Source organism: Abramis brama (genome assembly GCF_963993115.1).
Source record: "Abramis brama genome assembly, chromosome: 18".
Taxonomy (NCBI): Eukaryota; Metazoa; Chordata; class Actinopteri; order Cypriniformes; family Leuciscidae; genus Abramis; species Abramis brama.
Genome location: NC_139980.1, coordinates 26,295,944 through 26,316,396, shown reverse-complemented (window position 1 = coordinate 26,316,396; position 20,453 = coordinate 26,295,944). Strand labels below are relative to the sequence as shown.

At 37.7% G+C, this 20,453-nt stretch overlaps 1 protein-coding gene across 15 annotated transcripts in view; it reads right to left on the bottom strand.

Annotated features, from left to right (window-relative positions):
• Window positions 1–1,242: 1,242 nt before the first annotated feature.
• The window catches only part of adgrg6 (adhesion G protein-coupled receptor G6), a 42,648-nt gene continuing 23,437 nt past the window's right edge, over window positions 1,243–20,453 (bottom strand). For 3 of the 15 annotated variants that reach the window (XM_084091806.1, XM_084091813.1, XM_084091808.1), the window contains 20 exons: window positions 16,447–16,532; window positions 16,196–16,248; window positions 16,068–16,109; window positions 15,804–15,943; window positions 15,037–15,151; window positions 14,803–14,891; window positions 14,524–14,725; window positions 13,804–13,969; window positions 12,736–12,876; window positions 12,548–12,565; window positions 11,814–11,933; window positions 11,519–11,570; window positions 11,329–11,435; window positions 9,221–9,348; window positions 8,189–8,457; window positions 7,984–8,083; window positions 7,536–7,819; window positions 6,207–6,308; window positions 5,414–5,566; window positions 1,243–2,381 (listed from right to left, as the gene is read on the bottom strand). In XM_084091806.1, coding sequence (XP_083947932.1) covers window positions 2,200–2,381; window positions 5,414–5,566; window positions 6,207–6,308; window positions 7,536–7,819; window positions 7,984–8,083; window positions 8,189–8,457; window positions 9,221–9,348; window positions 11,329–11,435; window positions 11,519–11,570; window positions 11,814–11,933; window positions 12,548–12,565; window positions 12,736–12,876; window positions 13,804–13,969; window positions 14,524–14,725; window positions 14,803–14,891; window positions 15,037–15,151; window positions 15,804–15,943; window positions 16,068–16,109; window positions 16,196–16,248; window positions 16,447–16,532 — 2,549 coding nt within the window. In that variant the 3' untranslated portion in view covers window positions 1,243–2,199. Of the gene's footprint in view, window positions 2,382–4,436; window positions 4,561–5,107; window positions 5,147–5,413; window positions 5,567–6,206; window positions 6,309–7,535; window positions 7,820–7,983; window positions 8,084–8,188; window positions 8,458–9,220; window positions 9,349–11,328; window positions 11,436–11,518; window positions 11,571–11,813; window positions 11,934–12,547; window positions 12,566–12,735; window positions 12,877–13,803; window positions 13,970–14,523; window positions 14,726–14,802; window positions 14,892–15,036; window positions 15,152–15,803; window positions 15,944–16,067; window positions 16,110–16,195; window positions 16,249–16,446; window positions 16,533–20,453 lie in introns of those variants that run through there. The other 12 variants (XM_084091820.1, XM_084091811.1, XM_084091807.1 and 9 more) reach the window with 8 other exon arrangements.

Genomic DNA, 20,453 nt, shown 5'->3' with positions numbered 1-20,453 from the left:
ATTGGTGAAATGCACATAGACCATCTTTCTTGATGGAATATGGCTGCGGTATCTAATTTTAAACTTGCAATGACATGAAAATTCCTTATAAACGTACAATGAAAGTGAGGTTAAGTGCACAGAAAAAGTGGATGACAGTTACAGTTAAGCAGAAAATAACTTCAGAAAGGTATACTGTAGTGTGAGAGAAACTGATAAAACTGTCACCGTGCCTGGAGATCAAACGGGGAGACGGTAATGGCAAAGCTAAATGTTTCCACAGTGCTAGAGGCTAGCAATTTTCTGAATAACTGCACTCGCTCTTTCTTTTCCTGTTGTTGTTTTCCATGAAGTGGTGTAAAGCCTTTCTGGTGTAAACCAATATTGTTAGTTGCTTTGGTCGCTGAGTGATCACATATTGAGGGATTTACCATGTAAGTTAAGGTGAATAGCATAGTAGTGCCTGAATCTTTAAATAAGGCTGGCTACTTATCTCCATTCATTTTTGGCATCATCAGGAATGCTGGTTTACCTCACAGGAAGGCTTTCACAAGAAACTTCTGGAAGGAATTTGTGGTGCTCTCATTTACTACCGGGACAAAGGAACAAACACTCTCTATTCCTGTCCCCCTGTTACAGTCAGACGGATTGAGCCAGCCACTAACCACCCTGTTAGGTTCTGGGAAACACCCTGACAAAACCCAACAAATGATTAAAAGTGAGCTAAAAACAGATGATTAAGATTATCAAGATATGATGGTATCACATATAGGCCTAAGCGTCTCAATTCATCATGATCTTTAATTAGGCAACCTCTTTAATATTGATTAGTTGGGAATTTAAATGTAATGTGAATATTTAATATCAAACACAGTATATAGTTTTACATAACTCTTGCTCTACAGTATATCCATATTATTTACTGTGCTACATCCCAGCTAACAAAATTAGGTTTTTGTCCCCATTAAGTCATGTAAACTGTACTTCTGAATTTTCTCTGAACGTTCGAAAATTCCAGTTCTTTAAATGTTTTGTGCGAAGTTTTCTGTTAGCAAAAACATTAAAGGAATGTTCCATTTGAAAGTTCTCTGAACATTTTGAACAACATTTCAGGGAAAAAAACATTCTATTAACGATGTATATAAAAAAATAATTGTGTTTTGAGAACGGTATTAAAACTATGTGCGTTCTATTACTATTACAGTTACTTTTCACCATAAGCAGAAAACCATGTTACTGTTCAAGCAAATAAGACAGACAAGATCTGGTTTAAGTGCATTTAATATGCAAGATGTCACATTTTCATAAAGCATCCATAGCCACTATACTAATGATGATCTACACTGATGACCAGAGCAAACTGAACAGCCCTTGGTAAATGTTTTCTGCTGCTGACATTTTCTTCACCGAAGCATAGAAATCTCTTAAAAGCGTTTAAAATAAATACCGAATAGTCGAAACAACAATGTCATTAAACTACAGCAATAGGAAGATCTGAACATGTTAGATTTGGTGTATAGCTGTTGTTTTCCATTCCGTCTGTTTTGCCCTTCTACAAGAGTAGTTTTATGTAACTGTATGCACTGAAACTATCAAACAATGTTCACACTGTAAAAAAACAACATTTTCTATAACATGTTAATCAGTAGTAGATCATGTAAAGACAGAGATCATTTAAATAATGACAAAATAAAGGTATTAAAGGTTCACTAATTTACAGCGAAAATGTACTTTATCTGCTTAAACCAAGGCAAAATTCACAAGCATTAAAATTCAAGCTCCAACCATTCGTGTTCTTTCAGTCCCGAACAGAGGAACTAGCTACTCCTCATGTTTTTAAGTCTTTGGTCGTGAAATGGTCCCATTTTTATGCCGCAGCAAGCATTTATAGATTTATATATACAAAATACTTGAACAAAAAACAAAGTAATGTGCAAAAAAAAAAGAAAAAAAAAAAAAGTATGCAAAACAGAAATTAGAAAAAGCACAAACAGTAAAATATATTATGATTATTTACAGATCACATAGTCAGTATAAGCTGAATATCACAGTATATAAAATCCACACTTTCATAGCTTGCCCTCTCTACAGGGTTATGTGTTTCTCTACTCCAGTCGGGGAGGGTTAACTCAATATGCACTGTAGCGTATAAACATGATCCTGCCTTTCCACACAAGGTAAGTCTGGGACACAGGAGGGCTCCATCTCAGCCTCCTCTCCCTAGAATTTAGTGCTATTGCTAAAGCTGTCTGACATGATAATGTTTTTGTAGAAGTTGTCCGAGCGTACGGAGCAGTAGCCCTTTACCTTGTCCAAGACCTGGTGCACGGGGAGGATGGACGAGGAAGCCTCTCCGTCGGAAGGGCTGCATTTGGGACTGCTCTGATTGGAGAAACTTTTACCTGCAAATACGCCACAATGGTTGACTGAAGGACTGTGTGAATATACTTCTAAAAGTAGTGAGCAATCCAATATTGATGCCAAAGTATCTATACACTCGCATACAATATGAACATGACAACTGGCACCCAATGCAAACTATTTTCATACATGTTGGCTGCTTCAAAAGAAAGCAGAACTGAGTGTTGTCAATACTTTGACAGTTGGATCATATTAGTTTCCAATTCATTCAACTAATGGTGAGTTATTAATTGTCCATGCCATTCTGTTGATGTTCCATGCCTTTGTGCATTCTTGGGCAAAAACATTCCAATGCACACATGCACCTTCAGTCCCCTTCTAGAACGCTTCTGCCAGAACTATATTGCTTAAGCTTTTCTTTGCAATGATTCCTTAACCTCTGTTTTATTATGAGGGCAATTGGGGCTACAGAAAGGTATTGACCTACAGAATAACAAAAATTGGAGCACAGTTTTGGCATTTCAACCAGAACACAATATGCTTATGTACTATGCTAGACAAGTCATTATCTGATGATGATGATGATGAGGTCATTTAGATAGCTAATTCTAATATACAATATAATAGCAAAGATTATTTCACAATTCACATCTGTCATACTAGCGAAATTTATCAAATGAACAAAACAACAGCAACAACAAAAAAAATCAGTTGTAATTGGTCTTTGCAACTAGAACTAGTCCTTCCTCCGCCTGATGAGATTTTTTCTTCGCTATGTGCAAAAATAAAACAGCAAAAAGAGAAAAGGGAAAATTAGAAATTTTAAAGGTACACTATGTAACTTTTTTGTTCAAAATTAATACAATTTAAATAATACATCAATACATCATCTATCCTTCTAAAACGTGTTTTTGTCTTAACCTGATATGGTAAGCCTGTTATATGTGTTTATATTTTAGACCATTTGAGATGGTTTTCACGGGAAACTGCATATATGTGTCACTTGCCCGTGCTTGTCTTGTCATATCCGTAATTAGAGAAAAGTTGCTCTGTCTACTTTGGGAATGGTGTGGAAATGGCATAACGAGCAAAGAAAGGTTGACATGCAGAAGCAAAATCTCCAACCTCCAGAAAATCACCTGTTTTCAATAAAGGCTGAACAGAGGAGAGTCAAAAAGAGAACGCGACAGAGCTTGTAATAAAACAAGAATCAACATTGGCTTGGCTTTTCAGAGAACTGAGGGGTTTGAAATATTGTAAAAGCAACGGGAAGATGGCGTTTTTATTACTCAACAGGTGAGTACGGTATTTTACTAAACAGATAAATTGCCATATGTAGCTCTCTCACAGAGTTTATTGTATTACATTATCTATTGTGAAGGGTCATTTCATTATGGTTGTTGTAGCGCTGTGCTGGAATTTATTTTCAAGTTTGTTCTGTGTCTATAAATGGGAATAGCTACAGTAACGTCTTCAGCTAGTCAGCTGTCACCTTGTCATCTAAACTGGTTGGATCTCTTAAGCCTAGTAGTGAATGTTTTATGAGCAGTAGGATAACCATATTCATCCGCACAGTCACGCAGAGTCGAGGCACAACCAAAACAGTTTTGTTTTTAACCGCTAGATGGCCAAAAGTTACATAGTGTACCTTTAATTAAATAGGAAGAAAGAATGGTCAGTTATAAATATTGTTAAGGAAAAATCTATACAGTGTATATTACAATAACTTAAAATACATAATTACACAGAGTGAGCTTTTGAAGAATGTATTCTTAGATAAATAATGCAATTTCAGTGTCATAACGGAATTCTTTTCATCTTAGCATGTATGCAAATATAGCAAGCCTATACCTCCTAAATCCTAAATGTCTCAATATTTTACAATGACATAAACTCTACTGTGCATAACAGTACAATTACTTGTGCCAAAGTAATGCGCAGTACTAAGTACACAAAGTATAAATCCTATCTGTTTAGTGTTTAAATTTCTGATGTTAAGTGCATTATTAGTGCTATACAGCAAGTGCATATTATCTATCCCAGGGCTCGTCATTAACGCTTGTCCGCTTGTCCAGGACAAGTGTATTTTTTTTTTAAACCTCTGCATGACCAGCGTGTAGAGTGATCCTGCTGTGGGCATGAAGTTTTACTGTGTATAGTTTTATATATTTTAGTTTCAGCAGTGCAAGCTGGGTATTTTCTCCTGTGGGGACATTAACACTGCCAAAGAAAAAGAACAAAACAATGGAGATAAATCAAACCAGGCAACCGTGAGAAAAATTAGTGTCAAACAGAGTGCAAATGACATTCAGAACTCCTAAAAGACACTAAAGCTTGTCAATGTCTACTGAAAGGTTGGGTGGGAGTCAAATCTATAACTGCTTTATAATAAATGTTTCCGCATTGAGGTGTTTCCTTGTATTGCACCACTATGCTAGTAACTTAATAAGCTATACTAATGACAATGACAACCAGCAGCAGTGTGCTTTCAAGCTCTTGAATGTCACTCCACAACTTGGATTCAATCCAACAGGCAACTATTCCATCATAAAACATCACAGCAGATGCCTACCGTTTTTTAAAAATGTAATGTCATATGAAGGGCTGTTTTGGAGGGCCAAAAATAAGCATTTATGTGTTAGGAGTGAGTTAGACTAGGAATTATGTCTAGGGCCGCTGGATTGAATTCAGTCTATCCCAACAGGGGAAGCTGATCACATGAATAGAGAAAAGCAGAGTGAACTCAAACTGGCTTGTGTGGTTTTACCTCAGGAAGTCTCTCCATGGCATTATTGCAGGGTACTATCTATACCACAAACATAAATACAGACACACACACACCACTGAGTCACACAGTACAGTACAGTCACACAAAAAGCAACACAGTAGAGCAAAGCACAAAATAACACAAGGCATGAAGGGCAAATAGTCAACCATTATCTTGGCAATATATTACTGAGAGCATGCCAACAAAACATGTTTAAGCCCTTTGAAATTAAATACCAGTTTTATTCCATCTTACTGCAACACCAACTGTGGCCTAAGCAATCCACATCATGATTTTTATGCTCACCTGCATTACTGTGCCTGGCGAAGGGGTTTAGTGTAGCTTTGGCTTTAGACGTCCAGTTGGCTGTAGTGGAGCCAAAGGAACTGGAGGAGAGGGACTTTCCCAGGTTATCAGAACTCACTTTCTTGGTATTATTAGTTGCAGTCTTGCTCCAGTCTGCAAAATATGGTTTAATGTTATCTATAACTACTAGTTAAACACTTAAGATAAATCTGCCAAATCTATCATTATAAATACAGGACTGGTGTGGGAATGGCATTCGAAAAACAGCACCGTTTAACTTCACATCTTATTTGATCAGTTTTAACTGGAAGTAAAGTCCAGCTAAGTAATCTCTCTGGTCCTAAATTTTATTAATAATAGTTCTGCGAAAGAAAGTCCCAAAAGCTGGGCTTTAGAGAAACACACATTCTAAGTGCAACAAAAGTCTCAGGATCCAGCACCTAATGTAGTCACAAAACAGGCAATATCCAAAACGCCTAGGGAAAAAAGTACAAGAATCACTAGGCAATAATGCATGTGTTTAAAAAGAAAAAGAAAAAAAGTCTTAGCACAATTGCAATGTGCCAAGAATGCAACAGGAGAGGTAATGTTAGCCTACACAACTTCCAGCATTCAAACAAGATACTTTTAACTAATCAATAGACCTAGCTATATTATTTTTTTCCCACGTATTTGTATTAAATATACGAATCTCCCTTGGTATAGGATTATGACATATAGTAGCTAACAAAACCTCCGTGAAAAAAATATATCATTAAAAAAAATATAATAGTAGCCTACTAACTAAATTTACCTGAATTATCTGCCAAGCGGAACTTTCCACAGCATAAATATCTCCTCCATTGTTTCTGTACATTTTCTTTCAGGGCACAGTGGAACACAAATATGAATAATCCTGTTGAAAATAAATAAATAAATGAAATAAACAATGCTTCGTAATCTTTACAAACCGTAAGCTATTTTTAAGCTGTTCCACACTTAATACCAAAGCGACCCCTAGCGGATCACATAAAGAACTACAGATTTCTACACTAGTTCTCTAACAGGCCGAAATAGCTCAGTTGGGAGAGCGTTAGACTGAAGATCTAAAGGTCCCTGGTTCGATCCCGGGTTTCGGCAGTATTTATTTGGTTAGAATAACTTTTTAATGTCAATAAGAGCTAAATTTGGGGTAATTGTAAATATTACAGTTGTCATTTTAATATAAAAAGTAAATAATATATAAAACCACAAATATTTGTTTAGATAGAAATATCTAGACAGGATATTTTAAAGGTGTCTATATACTACAACAACAATTTTAGAAGTACAGAAATATCAAATAAACAAAAATATGTTTATTTGATACATAAACTAGCCCATTAAAATCAAAAAGAGTTTTGGAGTTCTAAATGTTTTAAGAGGTTATAAAATAGGGGTGTAAATTGGACAGTTCATCACGATACGATACGGTAACGATTCTCTCAGCCAGCGATACAATGCCGATAGCTCAACAAATTCTGCGATACAATTAGGATTTGATTCAGGGCTATATCGATTGATTTATCGATATTTAGATATTATGTGCCAAGTTTACACAACCAGTTACGTTTTTATTAACTCACAAATGCAACCAAAATATATAACATGAACGTTTAATTAAACTCTTTGACAATTGCACACCCTCTCCCAATTGGGAAGTTAATTAGCAAAAACGGGAAATCTCCTCTCGGAGCTTTTATTTTCCTTTCACGCCCCAAAGAAGATATCACGGGTTCATCAAGTTTGTTGAAATTATCCATCCTCGATCACTTTTAGTCAGGTTTGACAAAAGTCCTCTCAGCTAGCGCGTCTTTTCAAAGTGACCAACAGCCTTGTCACCTGACCTGAATACTGTGCGCTGATTCGCTAAAACAGACTTATCGAGTTGTGTTCACAAACGACAAGGGTGCTTGTCGTTTTCTGCTGTAAAACATGAACTCGCGATGCCTTGACAGTGGACAATACCGGCTTTTGTGGTAAAAATTTGTATGTATAAATAGGAAATATGTCAGCACATGAAAGATATCATGCCCAGCATCAATTGATTCCATGGGGTCTTTAAATGTACAGGATAATGAAAATGGTGTAAGTATAAACCAACCTTGTAAGGAGTTGAAAATGGAGAAGAGGTACATGAAGGCCAGGCTGACCGGACCCCAGGCGAAGAAAGCAAAGCCCCAGGTCATGCCCAGCAAGAACGTCAGGCTGACCACACTTCGCATGTTACGTAAGATCTCCTCTCGGAGTGTTCGGTTGCTGCGCTTGCCATTACGCCCGCAGATCTGGATCATGACCACGATGAACATGGCAACATTCATCAGGAAGATCATGGAAAAGTAGCCCACGCACGTCATGTAGAATACCACTGGATTACGAATCCAGCAGCTACAGAAAGAAAGACCGGGAAAACCAACAGAATAAGAAAGTAAAAGACCATTCAGACCAACAGAAATTCATTCTTTATTAAGAATGTAAACTACACAAATCTGTTGCATTCAACTTTCACATTTGACATTAAAAAATGGCCAGTTTGAATTTGCCAAACTTACAATTCTGTGCCCTGTCCATTCTCTCCTTTTCCATAATAGTTTTTTCCATAATAATTTTTGTCCACAGCCAACACAATTCCAACAATTACTGCAGGGACACCTGAAAACACAGTCAGATCTTCTCACTGCTTAATATGTTCAACGCAGTGATCTCATGTTATATTGAACATTGACAAACAGAAAGGAATTTTGGTGTAGGACTTACCCCATCCCACAATGCAAAACTTGAGGATGTATCGCCGTATGTAGGTGTTGAAGACCTTGACCAGGGCAATGTACATGTGGATGGACTCTAAGCCCATCCAGGTGAAGGAAGTGAGAAGAAAAAAGTGCAGGAAAACAGCCACTGCCACACACAATCCCTCAATTTCGTATGAAGCCAACCAGCCATCTAGAAGAAACACCATGTTGAGGAAGAGCAGTGACGTGCTGAGATTCATCAGGATCTTGGAAGGATAGTCTCGCCGCAGCTTCCTACAGATTTAATTCAAAGAAAACAATGAGTCTTTGCAATTCCGTTGCACCTTTAGCCATTTACACTACCGTTTCAAAGTTTGGGGTCTAGAAGATTTGTTAAAGTCTCTTATGCACACCAAGGCTATGCATTTAATTGATCAAAAACACAGTAAAAGGAACAATATTCTGAAATATTATTGCGATTTAAAATAAGTCATCTTTTTAAAAATATATAAAAATGTAATTTATTCCTGTGATGAATTTTCAGCATCATTACTCTATTCTTCAGTGTCATTCTTTAGAAATCATCCTAATATGCTGATTTGGTGCTTAAGAAACACTCCTTATTATCTACAGTATAATGTTGAAAACAGTTGAGTTGCTTACATTTTTATTACTTTTTTTTTGGAAAGAGTGATACCTTTTATTTGATAGCATTTATTTGAGATTATTTGTAACAATGTAAAAGTCTTTACTGTCACTTTTGATCAATTTTGATCTTCCTAACTGAATAAAATTATTATTTACTATAGCATAATTACTGTAAACACTAGCAACAAGCAGTCTAATTTTATGCTACATTATTAGGGCTTGAAGAGGAGAGTGTAGCCTAAACTGGGTAAAACACAATCCTGGATATTGTGCAGAGCTGATGAAGACATTCTTTGAGAAAACATCAGAATTTTAATAGCCGTTATTGGAAAGCCAAATGTAAGACTTCACAATGCGTTCACATAGATGAGTCGTTAAAAACACGGTTTAAAAGTCAAACGCTGCTCACTCGAAAGCGATGTATGTGAGCACTGTTGCTGCTGAAAAAATGGCTGAGATGCCACAGCCGATGTAGGTAATAAAGGTAAGAACCCTGTTGTTCTTCTCATCTATCTGCGCAGAAGCTCCAGAGATGTCCTAAAAGACAAAAGCGAGGCAAAGTTAATCAATAATGACATTCACCAGAGTTGTATGCGTCTCATTCGTGTTTAATTATGCTGAAATATGAAAAACACATCCATAGATATAAGGGATGTAAGTTTTACATAAGGAAATTAAAGAAATAGTTCCCGACGTATGACGTAGACATAGCGTAAGCTTAGGTGAGAATTGACGAACGTGGAAGCACAGAGGATAGAGCAAAACAAAACGCTGGTCATGAATTAGAAGTCTAAAATGTGTAGTTTTAAAGAAAAACGTTGGATGATTTCGATATAAAAGAAGAGGAACTCGACTCTCTCGTGAACCCGCGAATGGTCGTTGCCGGAAGCCAGTGATTATAGTTTATAAAGTTTTAAATATGGATATTTTTCATACATCGCTTCGCTTCAGAAGACATTTAATAACCCATTGGTTAATATGGCGCTTTTTGGAGCTTTAAAAACTCTGACACTATTCAATGCCATTACAAAGCAGGGAAGAGCCATGATATGATTTAATATAACTTTGTGTTCGGCTGAAAGAAGAAAGTCATAAACACCTAGGATGGCTTGAGGGTGAGTAAACTATGGGACAATTTAAATGTTTGGGTTTAATAGTACAAAAAAGCTTAACTTTGGATCATGAAATGCATAAATCATGACTAGCTGTGAATAAAGAATTTCTACAATGTCACTGATAATGTTTGCATAATACTTCATTCACACGACTGCCATAAATGGTATACCAGCATAATATAAAGTACACCTTTAACACTAGAACTGCCATGACGGTAATTTTGACCGTTTTGAATTTTATATCTGCAATAACTTTGTTGAAAAAATAAATAAAATCCTGCTGGTACCTGACTTTTCCTAAAAGTGTCCATTTAAGTGTCCGTTTCCATTTAAAATATTTTTCATATAAATTACACAAGGCAAAAAAACAAATTAACATATTTACCTATTTCGGCCATGGACCGTCAGATTGACCGCACTGAATTTTGCGGTATTATTATACATATATACCAGTATACACAACAATAAAATGTGGTAAAAAAATACACAAAACATATTCCACAACAAATCCTTTAAATGTAATGATATTCAGAACAGAACAAGAATGGAAAAAATAACTATAAACAAGCCAAAATGAAATAGGCTACTTTCAAGCGAAAGTGAAAGTAAGCGGCGTTGGGCTCATGTACGTAACTCTCTAATTAGAATCAAAATGTTTCAACATTTGCGATGTATTTGGATGGTAAACTATTCTTTATTATAGGCTTTGTACTTCACTCACGTTCCAATATCGACGGAAAAAATCATCCTCTTCACATGTGCAAAATGGTACGAATTGTACTACTGACTATATAAACAGAGCAGTGGAATTTTTATATGTTAGGTTGACTATTTTATTATTATATTTTATTATGGCTATAATGAACAGGCTGCGATGTCAAGATTGCAATGCTGGAATATGGTGTGTGTGTGTGTGTGTTAGGCGCGGGCGCGATCAAACAGTGTAAACATGAAAACATAGGCTACTCCGTCATTTTGTTGGACATCTACGGATATTATTATTTATAGATGTATAATTAAACTTGTTTAAATGTACAATTTGGTGTTGTTTTGTTTTTTAAAAGATATCCTAATACAATAAATGCATTAATCTCTCAATTGGGTATTTATCATTAAAGATATAGAGTTTGGAATCTAGCGGTCAAAATGACCGCTTGCGGCAGTTCTAGTAGTTATGGAATTCTGGCACTTCTAGTGTTAATATTACATGCGTATAGAGCCAAACTACAGTGAAGATCCCTGATTAGCTATTTGCCAAGTATTTGGCCCTGTCTGTTTCAGGTGTGATTAGCCACTCTGGATGACACATAAGACACATCGACGTTGTTTCAGTCTGTCAAATTGGCTTAATACAAGAAACCACTCTGTTGGGTCATTTTGCTGCCAATCCCACAAATCTCACCATTAGAATGCCAAAGTGTGTGAGGTGATTACACAAGCAGACGGTCCTGTTGCTGTTGGACTCCGGACTGACCTCACAGCCTTCACTATTCCAGCCCCCTGTATGATCTAATGGAGACAAATGGATATTATGCATTTACTATAAGTCTACATGTACAGCTTCATATGGGACTGTTTATAAATTATTTTACCCTCACTTTGAAGGCTGAAATCCCAAAACACACAAAGAGGCTTTGGTTCTTCCTGGAGGACAGACAGACACATTAAGAGTGTTAGATGTTAGACACAATTCCTTTTTTTGGAAGAAAATGACTGCTTTGAAATTTAATTGACGGGAAGGTTAAACTAATAAAACTAATAGTTACTGTAATTACTCATAGAAAAATCTACAAAATCCAAGTTTCTGCAAAAACGCCAATAAACAATACAATAAACTTTGGTTTTAGCCACCCCTACTGACAAAAAAAGAAAAGAAAAGCTGAGTACCTGGTACTTCATATGTGCAATCTCGATCTTGACGGGATCCTGCAGGTTTTTGATTGTGAAGTTGGCAACACTGCTAGCCACCACATAGCTGTTCAATGACCTGCCATTACTTTGCTGATCCTGAAAAGAAATGAAACTGAATGTCAGAACAAATCTGCTCGTCTTAGTTTTAGGGCGAGTCAGATACAAAAAATTACACCTCAATTTTTGTCAATATATCAGTTTTGTAAGTATGGACAGAGTATATCACTTTTGTTAGCTATTAGTGAGTGATAAATGATGCATTCAGATAAGGAACATATCATTAGATATACAGTGTATGTTAATCAAATTAATAACATACCGTTTAAAAAGTTTGGGATGGTACATTTTTTAAATGTTTTTGAAATAAGACTCTTATGCTCACCAAGGCTGCATTTATTTGATCACAACTACAGTAAAACATTTCAAATGTAATTTATTCCTGTGATGGCAAAGCTGAATTTTCAGGAGCTATTACTCCATTCTTCAGTGCTCATTTTTCAGGATGCTTTGATGAACAGAAAGTCCAAAAGAACAGCATTTATCTAAAATAGACATTACTGTCACTTTTGATCAATTTAATGCATCCTTGCTGAATAAACCCCAAACTAGTTTTAAAGGTAGTGTATGTTACGCAATTTAATGCAGATTTTATTCTGAGGAGTTAGTTTACTCAGCACTGAGAGAAAATGTCCAGATATTCATTACCGTACCATTAATGATCCAAAGTGCTATTGACAGAAATATCAATAAGAATTGTCAATATTACATTGTTCTTCAGCCCTTTAAATAAAGCCTTACTTTAATATGTGAATGGGCTATAGAATACCACAAACACTTTTTCACAGAAAAATGTACAGTACAACGATAGAAAAAAAAAGCTAATTTGGTTCATGCTCACCTGAAAGAGCCCTGTCCTGGTGAAGAACATAAAGTTTATTCTGGACACTCTCTCCATTTGTGAATTACTCAGGTTGTGCAGCAGTGTTGCAGGTAGAGTGACCACAGCCAAAGCGTTCTGGGCCTCTGACTCAAAATCGATCTGTGGAGAAAAACGTACTCATCGCATGTCTGCATAATAATATCAGTCAAAATGTTCAATAAATGGACATGCAAACAACGGGGGATCTGCTCATGAGTAACATAAACACCCAGATGTCCTGTGTTACTGAACCAAAGGTGAAATCTCCAGGTTGTGTTATCCCAAAATAGTATTCTTAGGAGCTACAATGTACGTAATTGCATTTGAAGACGTTACTGCACCATCTGCCAGAATAAAAAAGTAATTAATTCATTACAGGATCTCAAGTAAAAAATAGACTGAACAGGCATCTGGTTGTATAACCTAATATGTAGTATAAATGGGGCCTTCCGGCGATAATATAAACTTTCGTTTGGCTAATTTGTAGTTTTAATTCTTTAAAATCCCTTAAACAGTTTCAGTGAATCTCAACTATATACATACTGTACAAAAAAGCAACGATTTAAAGCTGCGAGCATGCTATAAATAAACAAAATCCACTTAAATACTTGCAAAAATATACATTCTGACACTCATGCACTGAAAGGAGAGAAAATGTGTCATTTTCTGAGTCACTCTCAGACTCAACAATGTTGCTTTTTCCTCCCACAACTTTCCAGGAATCGTTGGCTCTTAATCAATGGGTGCAACCCTCTGGGCATGGTCCATAAACGTCACCTCTCATTACACTGCTTTAACTGCTAAAGATTACTTTAAAACTTTACTGCTAAAATATTTGGGCAGCAAAAAGTACAGCTCGAATGTTTGGGCAGCCCACTGTAGGAAGTCTTAAGCAGATTTTATGTGCAGTACATATTCAAATATACACGTACTACCAGATATAGACCCCCATCAAGCAGAAACACACTCACATACTTACATACAGTAAAAACTTGTCAAATGCCACATCTAATGACATGTAAAGCAGAGAAGTGCCATAACATTTACCTGAGGGTCCGTCGTGTTTGTCGCCATAAACGCACTGAACGAGGTCCCATTAAAATTGCTGGTGTTGAGGGCAGAAACTCCTACTGCCAGATATTTGGATGTGATGGTCAGTGACTGTCCATCAAACTCAATCTTCTGCACCATTTCATCCACTGCTTTGAGAGCTCTAAGCCAAGACACATGACGATACAATAAGAAGAGGAACAGATGATACGATTAAAAACTTCTGGACTGAAGATACACTATTTTATCTGAGAGAAAATATTGTGTAACAAATATATTCTTAGATCAAGTAAATAATGCTGAGAAAGCCCTAACATCTTAAACTTTCTCTGTGCCAATTTTCTATTACAATACACACTGATGTTTTAAGTCACACCAACAAGCAAAGCAAGTCATTTGAATTAAGACAACAAGTGCTTTGCTCTCAAATGACATGTAGACATGCAAACGAAGAATGTAATATTCCAACTATTTAAAACCATAAAACCGCTAACCGTAGGGACTCGTTTGCATAGAAGTTCATACGGCGAAAGAAATAATCTAAATAGGCAGTTGTTACAATGATGCCGGATTTTAAGTCATGACAACTGGAAATTTGATGTTTACTGAAGATATTTAATTAAATGTGTTCAACTCCAAAAATTCATGCAAATTGTTGCCTTCATTTTTAAGTGCAACAAACTCCGTATTTTCTACAGTGTAGGTAAGAGCACATACGTCTCTGAGTTGTCCTTTTGAGCGGCATCTGAGCTGACCATGACATTGGAGATGATAGTGACCACAGTGCTGGCCAGGGTGGCATTGATTTTGGCTATGTTCACAAGCTCTTTCAACTTGGAGACAATCTGTGTCACCTCCTCTATAGACAGCTCATTATTGGTGATGTCAGCGAGCTGCACGGCCACTTCCATTGCATTCTCTGTTGAATTGACAGTAAGAGTTATTAAAGCTAGTTTTGATTCCAGAGTACTGTGTGCAGTATGGATCAGAACCAACCTTGTGAAATGAAAATGCTTGTTATATTAGTGCAGTTTCCACGGTCAGGGAGGCCCCAAAATGATGTATAATTATACTGGCTAATCATGCTAAAGAGCAGAAAAAACAAATGCAAAATATTTAATTGACTTTTTTAACAAACCTGCTAAAACATGATTACTGGTTGTAACTGCGCATTAATTAGTAGGTTATTCTTATTTGCGTCTAGATCAGAAGGTATAAGTGTCTACTCACCAAGTCCTGGATGCGTTTTGCTCTTTGTAAGGGAAGCAGGGGATATACTGGGTAACTGTGGGTCTGCTCTCTGGCCATCTGTAGTGGAATGGGAAGTCCTCTGCCTGGCAGTTTTCTGAGGCAATGCAACCAAACAGGTACAGGATTAAAAGGATTCAATTACAAACCTTTCTTTTTCTTTTTCAAGAGGAGCCACATCACATCACAGATGACTCGAGAAGACTCCAACTCCTGCGAGCATTACAGACGAAGCAAACTCTGAATCAACATGCATCTATGCTAAATTTTCTATATCATTTTGTTAACAACATTTTTCATTACTTCAATGAGCCTTAAATTAATACATTGTTCGCTAACTGCATGATTTGTATACATGCAGTTAGCTAACGTACATGATGTACATTTCTGTGATACATTACTTGGACAGAGTCACCTCTGGTAACAGACATACATGCAACGTGTAGATACATGCATTTTATGTAAAGCTGCTTTGAAACGATATGTATTGTGAAAAGTGCTATACAAATAAATGTGAATTAAATCTTCTGAAACTTTTCCAGCCTATGTGCTTCCTTAAAGGTGCACTCAGTACTTTTTTCTCATTAAAAGGTTTTACTCATAAGTGAATAAATGCCATGCTGATATGAATACCATATCAGCCATATTTTAGGAGATCTTAATGATAATGTTTTTTTTAGCAATATGCAAATGCTTAGTCATAACCTGCAGGGCTACTGAATTACTGAACACAAAGAAGCATGCCATACCCATTAAATTCACGATCATACTGTCCAATATCAAGCCATTTCCAATTGCAAGGGCACTTCTCAGCCTGTTCTTAATCTCTGCCTCTGTCAGACTTGCATCAGTTGTATTCTTATACACCAGCAGGGCCATGTAGGTTTGTCTAAGTAGAATGCAACATCATAAAAAAAAATTAGACAACTGAAAACAAAAGATTGTGAAACATGGTCACCATTACATTAGTATAAAAGAGATAAAAAAGAGATATGAACGTTGAAATGTTTTACCGTATCGTTGCGGCCCTTGAGAGAACAGTGTCAGGTTGGAGACTGAAAAGGGGATGAGAGTAAGATTGCTAACAGTCATCGTTAGATAAAAGAAAGAGATGTTCATTTTCAAGTAAAAAGAACCCTACCTGACACTATTAACATAAACTCTGTAGCTCCAGTTCTGAAACGTTTGATTAAGCTGTAAAAATCACAGAAATTGATTAGAAAGCAGCAACATGTTTAGAAAGAGATATAATTGAGAGCTAATGCAGAAGAGGAAAACATGCTATATTGGTGCAATCTGCAAACCAAGTATTTCAGAATTCATAATATTATCATAATATCCATTAATAGAGACTTAAAATGTATTAAAAAGTGAAACAAAACAAATATATACCCATTGAGAAATTATCATCTTAACATCCCTGGGGGTGTTCGGTTGTTCATCGATAACCACAAGGGATATTCTGTAGAAAATTTCCTCTGTAAAAGGACAATAAGGTATTTTTTATCAATCAAAACACCATTTATTCATTCACCTTTTTTCTGTGTTGCATAGCAGTAGATAAAAAATCTTGGAAATGAGCAATGAGAAATTTTGAACAAATGTGGTTCCAAGATCACTTTTTAAATCAAATCTATCCAAAGTATCGTAAAAATAAAAAAAATCAGTATAGATGTAATGCCATGTATTTTGAGATCTACTGCTATGCTGCACTTCTATCACAAGATGGCTCTCATGTATCTTGAGTTGTTAGTGCTGGACTACTTTATAATGCATAACTACACCATGCCAAGACTTTCTTAGGAGACTCCACATTTAATAAAATAATAATAAAAAAAAAATGATTTCCACAAATTGAAAATGTGAGAGAGTTTCCTAAGATAGCACACTTCTCTCATAAAATCATCAGAGTGCAAATTCTTCTTGAAAGTAAAGCTGAACTGTTCAATGTAAAAAATAATTAAATAAGGTAGTCTCCTAAGAAGGAAGAATGATAAAAATGTGGATAATTACAAGAACCTATGCACTCAATTTGAGTGAGTGAGTAACAGCCAGTACACGAAGAGCACTGAAACTCAATGATTGTCAGAACTGGCTATGGTTAATATCTTACTACTTCTAGTAAATCACATGGAATCAAAAATGAAAATTTGCACACCGAGAAGACGTGATTTTTACCCCTCAATTGAACAACCCAACATTCTACGATCACTTGCTCAGAAAGTCAGGATTCAGCAATAAAAGAAGCTATCTTTCTTTCTAAGTTCTAGATTGTTATTGGAAAACATACTGTTCCCGGTTGAAAGTCCACACAGACATGTAATATGAAAGGGAGCTTTACATGGACATGGGGCCAGTTCTGTAGTAGTCCCATTGGTGGCACCAGTGTACACAGAGCCAAAACCTGCGCTGACTCCTTTGGTCGGGGTGTCGACTGTGCCATTTGTGGGGACAAAAGACTGGTCGTCAATAGCTGGAGACGGATGCGTCTCGCTATCTGTGGTGGCGGGCTGAACAACGAGCACATTGTGGTTGTGGCTGGAGGGGTTTGCTGATTCATTCTTGGCCCAAAATGGCTGCTTTGTTATTGAGGAGTGGACATGTTTAGTGTCCAGCAGGTCTTGACTGTAGCTGCTTGAGATGTCCATTGATTTGGGGGGTTGAAGGACTGGAATGGAGGCACTTGATTCAAGTTCAGATGACATGCTGCTTGTAAAGGTGGAGAATTGATGAAAAGCAGGGTTTGGTCGGGTACGAGATGACAGATCTGAATTGGTCATAGTCATTTGCAAAGGAGGAGGAGTGTGTGGGAAGTTCACTGAAAATGATTCAAATTTGTGAATCAATTCATAGGCTAACATAGTGTTTGAATGGCTCACAATCTGCTTAGTGGTCGTATTTGCGGAGTTACTATGTGAACCAATAGAGTCATGTGTGCTGTTTTGGTTAAATGACTTAGAGACCTCTGACATATTTAGAGAAGTTGTATTGAGAGACCATGTGGTAGTGGTGGCTTCAACATATGTGTGGATTGGACTGCTTATTCGACTATATGCACCAGAAATAACAAATCCATCCTGATAAATATCTCCTTCAAACTGAGAAGGAAGGACATCAGCAGGCTTTATGAAGTTAGAAATGTCCATTGTCTCTGATTGATATCTGAATTTGGTTTCATAAGGTGAGGCCTCATCTGGTCCAATCTTACTTATCAAATTGAACAAAAGGGAGGGAAATATTTCAGTTGATGAAATTTGGGAACTCTCCCCGGAATAGCCTGACCATGCTGAAGTGACAATGCCATGTTCTGAGCCAGAATCTAAAATATTTTGGGAGGGCAAATTGAATGTGGGCGATGCCTCTATCTTTTCCACTTTCATTTGAGAGTCTGAATTAAGGGGTGAAGACTGAGAATCTTTCCATTCATCTGTCAGGGCCACCACAGAACCGTATGGTAATTCTGAACTAGCGCTGACAGAAATATGAGGCATATGCGACAAGTCCCTCAGATCAGTCTCTGAAGGATTAACATCATCTTGCCTGCTTAAGCCTCTGAAAAAGGTGTCTGGCAATCTGTTTACATGCGACGGCTCCAGCACCAGAGGTGAATCTAATTTGGACCGGCTACCCACTATTGACGTAGAAATGTCGCTTGTGATGCCCGGATACAAAGTTGGGAATTGGCTGGAGTCAACAGCTTGTGGGTTTTCAGAGAGGATAAACTGACTGTTCATTGAGGGTAAAACCAGGTCAGTATTGTTTTTGGTATCAGAGATAAAGAGACTTTGGGCTGAGCCAGGTGTCAGAGATGGGAAAACATCAGTGTGTGGCGAAGAAGACAATAGACTCTGTCTGATGGCCTCTATCATTAAATAGTCACTTTGAACCCCTGCAGTAGGCAATGAACTCAGAGGCTCAATGAGAGTGGCAGCACTGCGGGTTGAATCCATAAGCAGTCCAGTCACCGGCTCGACACTAAAAGAGGGAGAGAGAGAGGAGATAACAAGTGTCTCTGTTGTGAGGGGATAGCTGCCTTGCAGAGCGAGAGGGCTCGCTGCCAAAGGCTCTATGAGTAAAATAGTTTGATCAGGGAGATAGTCGAAAGAGCTCTGTTGGGAGGTTGATGAAGAAAAGGAAGGAGTGGTATCGGTAATACTATACTCATGTTCTGTCAAGCTTGTCCTAACATAACCCTCTGCTAATGTTTCTATCTGTTCACGTGTAACCGCTGTGGGCACGATGGTGGACTTTTTCTGTCCGTGTTGCACATCTTTAAAGGTGTCCTTAGTGGCAGTTGCCTCAGAGAGGCCCCAGGGCCCAGTGCTTGTTAGCTTTATATCCACAAGGTGTGTGGGCGACCGCTCTGGCCATGCTACTGTTTGGCCAGAGAGACTCTTGAGTTCAGGCTGGATCATTTGCACACCTGTTCCTCCCGGAATGATGCCGGGAGAAGGGATAAGTGTCCATTTTCTGTCTGTCTCGAGCTGCTCTGAGACCTCTGCCAACTCTGACATAGCCCAGGGTAAACTAAGGTCTGACTGACTGTGTAAATGTTCATGTTTGCTAACAGCCTGTCTCACAGGTCCAAAAGTCATGGCGTTGACAGTAGGCACACTTTCTATTTCTAAGAAAGACATGTTATGTGGGATGGCAGTGGCCAAGCTTTCATCCAAGGAGTAGGTGGAATCAAAGTCAAAAAGGCTGAAGACATCATCATCCAAGTCAATGTCATAAAAAAACGTTTCTGCGCCAAAACCAGATGGGTAATCAAGTATCTCTGTGCTGTTCTTGTCACTATCGCTCAGGACCAGTTGAGGAGCTAGCGGCTTATTCTTACGATTACTGAGTGACGCCACCTGGAAAGACTCAAAGTCTTCACTCTGATTGTGAGAATCTGGTTTCCATGGAGGCTTCACCTGGGAATAGGCTGGCCTCATGCTTGTGGAGTCTGTTTTCTTGGCAACAGAGGCCAATGTGGATGTTTTCAGCCAGTGGGATTCATTCATCATGCTTATTGTCGGTTGGGCAGGCGGCTTGGTCAGATGGATGACGGGACGTTTGTGTGGCCGAGTGACGGCAGCCTCAACTTTCTTCCTCACAGGCCAGATGAGGGGTGTGGAGATGAAGCCGAGTGATGTTTTGGGGCCCCGGGGAGCAGGAGCAACAAGAGGCCTAGCAGGGGGAGAGCTAGTGGACGGAGTCTCAGCGTGAGGAGTAAACCGCAGTAGTGACCACAAAAATGCAGCCCTCTCTTTTTCTGCTCCAATTATTTAGCAGAGGATCCAGGATTTGGTAAAAATGAAGAGGTCAGAGCAAGCTATTATTTATCTTTGCAGATATACAGTGCACCATATAACAAAACAAAACAATATGCTGGAAAACATCCTGAAAAAAATCCC